Source organism: Channa argus, chromosome 3 (genome assembly GCF_033026475.1).
Source record: "Channa argus isolate prfri chromosome 3, Channa argus male v1.0, whole genome shotgun sequence".
Taxonomy (NCBI): Eukaryota; Metazoa; Chordata; class Actinopteri; order Anabantiformes; family Channidae; genus Channa; species Channa argus.
The window spans coordinates 3350340-3359009 of NC_090199.1; the positions used below are offsets into that span (position 1 = coordinate 3350340).

At 42.5% G+C, this 8670-nt stretch overlaps 1 protein-coding gene across 1 annotated transcript; it reads right to left on the reverse strand.

Annotated features, from left to right (window-relative positions):
• Positions 1-1053: 1053 nt before the first annotated feature.
• On the reverse strand, positions 1054-4875 carry ptp4a1 (protein tyrosine phosphatase 4A1). Its single transcript, XM_067496811.1, has 5 exons — positions 4739-4875; positions 4347-4439; positions 3607-3737; positions 2551-2625; positions 1054-2000 (listed from the first exon to the last, which is right to left on the reverse strand). Exons 1-5 carry the CDS (start codon positions 4841-4843, stop codon positions 1883-1885), a joined length of 522 nt encoding a protein of 173 aa, XP_067352912.1. The 5' UTR covers positions 4844-4875; the 3' UTR covers positions 1054-1882.
• Between the last annotated feature and the right edge of the window lie 3795 nt (positions 4876-8670).

The window sequence follows — 8670 nt, forward strand, 5'->3', positions numbered from 1 at the left end:
GCTTAGAGTGAAAACTAAGTTATAGGTTTAATTATTAATAGTTGCAATTGCTAAGCTCACTTGCCCAACTTCCCAAAAAGAGCTGAAACCAATTGAATGAAGTCAAATGACAGTAAATACTTGTTTAGGATCATGAAACTAAATCCAGAGAAGGTTGGAGTAGAGACAATGGTGGAAGAACTGAGAAATTGCTTCATGTATAAATACTTTGTTACAAACAGTGTCCTCCTGAACAAGTATGTTTGTCTTACAAGCATAAGATGATTGAAGTGGACAAGAGGACACCAGTGACTGTCCTACCGAAAATAATTTAATTTAATCTCCAGGCTTTTAAATAGAAATCAAAATGTTTTTTTTTTTTTTTTTATTTACTACTCTTTACTTTCAAAAGGTCGATGACATTTCTTCCCACTAGAGAAATTGGTGGGAGTTTGACAGCCGAACAAACCGTGGGCTCACAGATGGATTAGAAAGCCTCAAGAGGGAAGAGTAAGATGAGAGTGGACCGTTTAAGGCCGCGACAAACTGATGCGGAAGAACTAGCAGCAATGAAGTGAACTGCTGCATCGACTCAGCGTCAACACTCTGCAAAAGGGGGCAGCTGACGGATGCAGTCTGAGCAAGAGAAAGCAGATCTGGGACGACCAAAGCATTAAAGAGAACAAACGTTCCTCCGCCCTCACTCACCACATGGGAACGTTTGTTCCCTTTTTCTAGCTGCTGGTTAAGACGACACATCATGCTAAAGCACCAACATCCAGTCGGAGTGGAGTCTCTCACCAAAGCGGATTCGAGCTGCTAAACTGGCTGAAAACCTGCAAAGATGAGGACGGTGTGTTTCAGTGTATCCTTTAATGTACTCTCACAAGTTGGTGAACAGGTACAACTTTGTCACTCACGGTACTAAATCACACATCCATTGATAGTATAAATAGCCAACCTAATAATAGTACACATTTTTCAAATACATAAAATCATCAAGTATCCAAGTCTTAAGTTACAGACCCAAAAAAAAATAAAAAAAAAAAGCCTACAAAATATCGCAGACGTTGGAAATCCAGTTTGAAAGCAAGAATCAAAAATACTGGGGGAAAAAAAAAAATTAAAAAAAAAAGAAAATCACATTTTGGACATGGCAGTTAATTAGTAAACAAAAAGTTTGATAGGGAAATGAAAAATACGAGTTCCTAGACTGTTAACTGACAAATATTGCAACAATTAAGCAAGTTATATGAAAAAAATAGTTACTGAGGACATAAGTGTGTGTAAGACTTCCTGCACAATACAAAGGCAACTTTTTTTTTTTTGTTCCGAGTACAAAACACCTTTTCCGAATGCCGCAGGGAGCCGTGACTCCGTTCCACTTCGATTGTAAGGCATTTCTGGATGAACCGTGTGATTGAAGGAAGGCTTGTACCTCTTTCTATCAGGAATCCTACAATTGAACAGGGGACAGTTGCTCACATGAAATTATAGGTGACTTGTTTGTTCAGAATATACTCAAGCAATTTAAACACGCCCAGCCAATCAAAGTCTATGGGATGTTTGCAGAAAACGATTAATCCAACATCTTACAATAATACACAACTCAGCACTGCCCTTCCTAAACGTTTTCTTTTTTTTGGGGGGGGGGGGGCACATTAAGAGGAAACACCATGATTCCAGTTGACACAACTTGTTTTTCTCTTTTCTTTTTTGACACTTGATTTGAACCCAAACAGGGAGGGGGGACACTTATATAACCAAGGATGGTTTCCCCAAATAAAAAGGTACTTTAACACAACGACTAAGAAAACAAGCCCTGCCAGCCAATCAGCTAGCAGGGCCGAATTAAACTCCGTGGTGAACTAGTGGGGGGGATGGCGTGGCTCAGCGTTTGGCTCTACTGGATGCAGCAGTTATTCCGATGGCCATTGGAATCTTTGAAGCGCAGGCGCATCTTTGGACGATACTTCTCCAGGTAGAACAGCTGCTTGCAGTTGAATGCTCCCCGACGCTTCCTGGAAGAAATCATTTAGAATTTATCATCTAGTAGAATTCAGCGGTTTAGCTTCTTTTAAATACTTCTTTTATATTTAAACTCAGGTAAAAAGGTTCTCAGACCAGAACACAACAAGATGAATTTGCTGTGAGGAATGTTGCTGGTCTGCTTTTTAACAATATTCAGTTACTATACTTTCGGCACCATCACATTTGTTTAAAAGGGAACAACATGCATTTCTTTCTATGACAATTAAATCATTTCAAAGCAAACGCATCACACCTGTAAACAATTATAGCAATGACACCTCCCTACTTTTAAAGACTCACATTACTCATCCTATGAAATCAGGCTATATCTAGGTTCTGATATATCCAGACCTGCTTTATGCAGAACAAAATAAAATGTGATGCACAAAAAGCTAAATGATCTCATATTGATGTAAACTCTAAAAAAATTCCAGCGAGTCAGACTTTACTGTAAATGTGACAGCAGGAGCCTGGATCAGATATTTTTTTTAAACACAAGCTTCATCTAAGCACATGTGCAGGCTCGTCATGTGAACTTACTGTCGAATGAACTGGACAGCGTCTTCGTATTTCATCCCACATTCTATCAAGGCGAGCGCGACCAGAACAGGAGCTCTGCAGGAGGAACACAAAGTACAAGAACCTTTATTCAAAGCTGCTAGTTTCAGTGCCATTGTCTACTTCTCAGTTTAATTTAGGAACAAGGACACCGTATAATTCAACGTGTAAGGACTTTCTGAATCAGTTTAAGAGAAGCGACGACTGAAACAAAGCTTGTTTAGCAGGTCATGGATTAAATAAAACACAGAATATGACTCATGAATCACACCCAGCATAACAAATTAAAAAATCCACATGCTTGCTGCTTTGCTTCATCCCTTAATGTTTCCCAACCAAACGTTTAATATATTTCACACACACACACACACACTGTATTTTAAATCTTAAAGGGCTTCTGTCTGTCTGCCCTTTCACCATTAGGGGTTCACGTGGTATGTGTGTGTGTGTGTGTGTGTGTGTGTGTGATCCAGAACAGTTCTGAGCAGCAGATAGACTACAACCTCCATAGCATGAGCAACAGGATGACATCATCTGAACTGAAACACCGTTCCAGATGATGTCATCTGAAACTATTTTCCAGCTAGAAGCATTAAGATATTATAATGTAGGGAAATCGGGAAAAAACATGGCATTTAAACATCTACTAGCCAAACAAGAGCCATAGGAAGCTGAATATCAGTGAAGCTGCCCCTTAAACTTCCAGACTCTGGCTGATGGAAACCAGTGGCAGAATGAAACAATGACAACATCTTATCCAACTATTACTAATCTATGTTTAAAATCAAAATGTAACAGTAATAATAGTGCTGATCAGTTTTCATTTTTGAGGAATCCACTAAATGCCCAAAAAGAAAAGCAAAATAAGGAAAGAAAAGCCTGGAAGCCAGTGTATCAAATAATGTCAGAAGGAAATCCAAAAACCCAACTTCCAACTGCCAAACAGAAGGGAGCGACAGCTTTATGTGTCATTGTGTAACACATTTCTCTTTTATGAGAAGACCTTAATGCTAGAATCTTTGTGACAGTGAGTTTCACCTTCCCAGTCCTGCCACGCAGTGGACCGCGATGCAGCAACCAGGCTCCTCCCTGAACTTCAGCTTCAGCAGTTCCAGCCAATCATCCACAATCTGGTTGGAGGGAGGAGCACCATCGTCAAAGGGCCAATCCTGAAGAAGGGTGACAAAGAGGGAAGTTACATCACTGAAGCAAAAAAAAAAACAACAAAGGGCTGAACCAGCTGAAGAAAAACACAAATGTTGTTGTTGGGGAAGTTTCTTTCACACACTGCGACGTTCATGAGAGTTTACTGCAGGTTTATGTAAAACACCACTACTTCTTTGGATTTGCATTAGAAAATGAATCCGAATACAAAATGGTGCAGTGCTGCTGACGCTCCAGGTGAAAAGCTACTGGCAGACACAATTTAATTAGTGCTGAGACAAGTTGGGAAATTAATTAGTCCAATATTTTTAGCATCTCAAAAAAAAAAAAAAAAAAATAAATTCTCTCTCTCTCTCTCTGAATATAAGATGCCAACGCAGGAGAGTTTTAGTTGAAGTGAAAGAGCAGGTCAGCCAGGACCCACAAAACCTCTGTAGTGTCAGCCACCAGATGACGTCACCACTACTGAAAATCCCCACATTTTACACAAGAAAGCTAGAAAACACCGAAACGAAACCAACATATGCCTATTTGCAAAGCACAGCTGAAGAAAAATGTAACTTTCAGTCCGTTTTTATGGCGGAGAGTTGCAGAACATTTAAGTTTGAGCTCACCAGAACCTGGATTCCCTCCTTCACCACCAGGGTGGCATCATAGGTGGCCTCACACACTCTCACTACGGTGGTGACTCCGTACTTTTTCAGTTCCTGTAAAAACACATCACTCTATTAAACGGAAACAGCAGCTACTGCAAAAACGAATAAAGAACATTAGGGGGAAAAGAAGCTTGATCTACACAAAATATACTATAGTTACACAATTCCTTAACTTAATTTTATCTCCAGCTGAACCATTTGTTCGTACCGTTTCAAACATCTCTGTAAACACATTAATCTTTGTCCTTGTCCATCTCACATGTCAGCACTGTTCTAGTAAGAAAACTACTTCCAACCATTATCACCTCCCTAAACAAATGTCAACTTTTAACCAAGGACATGCTGCTCACCTCAATGAACTTGTTGAGGGTGGCATTGGTAGGATTGTGGGTGATGAGGAACCTCATGTTTTTGTAGGTGATCTCCACAGGGGCTGGCCTGTTCATACGAGCCATTGTGGCAATGCAAGAAAAAAAAAAACACAACCAAAAAGACAAAAACCCAAAGTCTTCCACAGAGTAAAAACACTAATGTAAACAGTTAAACTCGGAGGGAATATCAAACACAAAGCTTCGAGAGACCCAGTAACAAAACTCCTCCGGTCTTCTTTGAGGTGGGCAAGGTGTAAAATACACAAAAATCAAGGCGGCAACAGGCAAATGGGGGAATTTGGGGCGACCAAAAAAAGGGCAGAAAAAAAAAAAAAAAATCACAAATGTAACTCAAAACCTTCTTCTTTTGAACAAAACAAAAGGAAAGCAAGAAAAAAAAAAGGCTGGTTCCACCTTGATTCTGGCCAGGCGGAAGCCGACAAGGGCAGTGTACAGCGGGTGGAGTTACCCCATCCAGGCCAAGTTGTCGCTGGTTCTGGGAGGCGTCCCGGTCCTGCCAACTTTCCGGGTTCCTCCTGTGGCTCAAGTGCGTCGGATCGATGGCAAGTTTGGCTGTTCACTCGTCTGCATAGGCAGCGTGCTGAGCCTGGCAGTAGTCCCCACTGCCCTTCAGAAACTCCATAAATGTGTGACCCAGAACACCACAGAACTGCTGCGGGACAGAGGGGGCAAGAAGGAAGAAGCAGCTTTAACAAAACACAGTTTACAGACATGGAGGTGTTGTGGGAAGTTTTGGTGGTGCTCTTTGGGATTCTTGAGAAAATGTAATCAGCCAGAAACATGACAGCACAGACACTGGGGGATGTACTTTCAGAGCACATTGTGTGTGTGTGTGTGTGTGTGTGTGTGTGTGTGGATTGCAATTCTGGTCATGTCCGACGTAACCACCACCTTTGGACCTTGGAACCGTCTTCGATTACATCATCAATGACATCACACGACTGCCTTTGAAGTTTTTAAAGCAAGCTGGCTTTGACGATTCAGATTCCACCAACTTTATTGATGCCATAACTGTGTTGCCTTGTTACAGCTGCTCTCAATGTGAAACGCAAACTTCCATCAAACCAAGACAACAAACACGTACAGCATGCTGATCAATGAGTAAGAAAAAAAAAACCCAGCTAGGAGTAAACATGATGAAATAATACAATGAAACAAATGAAATAAAACCAATACCATTTCTCCATTTTGACCCCTCCCCTCTTTTTTTTTTTTTACAGACAAGAGATGAGTTGAATGGCCACTGGGAGAAAGGATCTCCTGTGCTGTTCTGTGGAGCACTTGACTGATCAGTCTCTGGCTCAAAGTCAGCACACAGTGGACTGGGTGGGTGGGTGGGAGGAGTTTGGATGACGTTCTCCTCTCAGCCACCATGAGGGTCCAGCTTCTCCCCCAGAACGGAACCAGCCCTCCTTATCAGTTTGTCCAGTCTGTCACTGTCGGCCACCTTCACGTTGCTGCCCCAGCAAACCACAGCACAGAAGATGGAGCTGGCTGCTATGCTGCGGACGCTTACGAGTCCGTGGTAACCAGCTCCATCTCCTGTGCTGTGGTTTGCTGGGGCAGCAACATGAAGGTGGCCGACAGCAACAGACCTGAAGTTTGCCAAACCAGTATGTGAGGAACCGATATTTTATTTCAGCTTTTCCAGCAAAAACAGTCCAGCTTTTTTTTTTTCCTTTTCAGTTTTACTTGGAAAAATCCTTTCAGCGCAGAACCAGTCACAGCACATTCTGTTTTTTGGAAAAGCTCTATTTTTCCCCCATATTTAAATGTCTACTGTCTTTCATGACAGAGTGAAACTTCTTTAGAGCCAAGTCCTACTTTTAAAAGCCCACATCTTTTCTTTTTCCTTTCAATTTTAAAATTCGTAACGGGGGTAGATGAAATCTAAATTTGAAATATGAAACACGAATGTTAAAAATGTGCATCCTCGTAGCTGCCTCTTCAGCACAAAAGAAAACGTGTGATTTCTGACACGTAGCTCGTATCAGTGAAAGCGGAGCCCACCACGAGGCCCTCAGCAGGGGGCTGCTACCACCACACACAGCTTCCCGGCCACTTAGTGGAGCTTTTCTCCCCCTCTCCCCATTAAGAAGGGCGTAAAGCGAGCTTCCCCAAAGCCCCTGCTCCAAATACGAAGAGCCAAGCTGCTCCAGTTTGCCCCGGTCATCCGTTACTTCTCCGGCATTTTGGGTTCAAATATTTGGTGAAGAAAGGGGAGCGGTTGTTACCCGGCGCAGAGGCGCGTGATACGCGGACACAGCACACGAGAGAAAGACAGGAAAAAGTCGTCGGGAGTGGATGGATGTTGTTGCGTGACATTACCGGGCTGCGACGCGTCCTTTGTGTGAGCGAAGGCTGGGCGCCATCATTCAGCGTTGCAGGCCTGTGGGCTCTGGCGGCGGCGGCGACAAAACTCCGCGTTTCTTTCAGGCGACGAGCACGACGCCTCGTGAAAGCGCAGGGCAGGCGGCCTGCGGCGGAGAAGACCAGCCAAATGTCACCGACACGTTCGACACCTCCCGCACAAAAATACGTCGATTTTATCCGGCAGAAACTTCTAGCGACTCGCCAAAACCGGCCCGTGCTGCGCATCCGCCACCGCCGCCCGCTATCAGTGACGAACGCGCACACAAAGCCGCAATCACGCGTGTTAAAACACGACAAACGGCATTTTGTCAATTCGTGCGTCGGTGAAGCAGGAGGCCGTGTGTGAAAGGCTGGTGTCGCACGGGTCTGGAGCCGCGTTTAAACCGAGCGGGCCGTGATTTGATCGGGGGAGAAGTGAAGGCCAGCTGGTTCGGATTTACAGCAACAAAACAAAATGGCAGCTCCGAAACTCTAATACTTACTGGGATATGCTTACTCATTGAAGATTGTAGCTTAATCATACAGCCGGCCCCCAGAAAAAGGTAAAAAATATGAAACGGTTCTCCACCATACAGTCTCGGGCTGTGTCTCCAAGCGGAGCCGACGTCTCCTGATCTTTTAGGGCGAAACTGCCGAGCCGCAAGTGGTGGGAGGGGAACTTCCGGCCACGCATTTCAAAATAAAACACGCATGTTGTGCTGCGCCACACGCAGCACTTTTGATTCTGCAGCTGAAGTAGAGCACGAGCCTAAAATGCACTTAGATACAGAGAAAAACACATCTACGGACTCATTTAAGAAACTATGTTGATAACATGCAACGTATAAACCAGGTTCCTGCAAAAACCTAAAATGTTCAGGCCCCAAGTTTTTTTTCATGCACAGATTCTGCAACAAAACAGGTCTGAAAAGCAAGTTATGAGGATTTACTTTAAAATAAATACATAACCTTTATTTGATTTCTCCACAACTTCCAGGGGCTAAACGTGAAAAGGTGAACAAAGTTATTGGGAATTAATTTCACCTTTGTGCTGTAAACTGCAAAACAAGCCTTTAAAGGTAAAATTTTTTAATATATATATTTAGAGTAATTAATAAAAAAACTAATTGGTCAAAGTAATTTGGTGTGGAGCTGATTCAAACCACTTTTGCACACCATCATTTAGTAGTTGGTTATATTGCAAGTGACATATTTTCCTCTGGTGGAGAAAATTTACCATAAAGTGAAGTACAAATATGTAAAAAGTACAGTACTTGAGAAACCACTGGTTATATAAGTTCCCCGTTGGTACTTCCTCAGCTATAACTGGAACTGAGTCCTATAATAAATAAAGCACATGTATTTTCTTTAGATAGATTGAAATTTCAGTTTGTGGTTCACTTTGTTACCCTCTACTTTTTTGTATTTAGATTGACGTTCTTCAATTTTGATCAAGTTAATAGTTGATCAATTCTAATTTTAATGCTACTGCAACTACTGCTGCTGCTACTGTTTCACCGACTATTTCTACTGTGAGC

What these genes read in the sequence shown, in the direction of transcription:
- ptp4a1 (XM_067496811.1), bottom strand. Translation starts at nt 4,843, where the DNA reads ATGGCTCGTATGAACAGGCCAGCCCCTGTGGAGATCACCTACAAAAAC. An exon ending in TGCGTGGCAGGACTGGGAAG is followed by an intron (nt 2,626 to 3,606) that starts GTGAAACTCACT and finishes TTCCTCCTGCAG; the next exon opens with AGCTCCTGTTCTGGTCGCGC. An exon ending in GCTGTCCAGTTCATTCGACA is followed by an intron (nt 2,001 to 2,550) that starts GTAAGTTCACAT and finishes GATTTCTTCCAG; the next exon opens with GAAGCGTCGGGGAGCATTCA.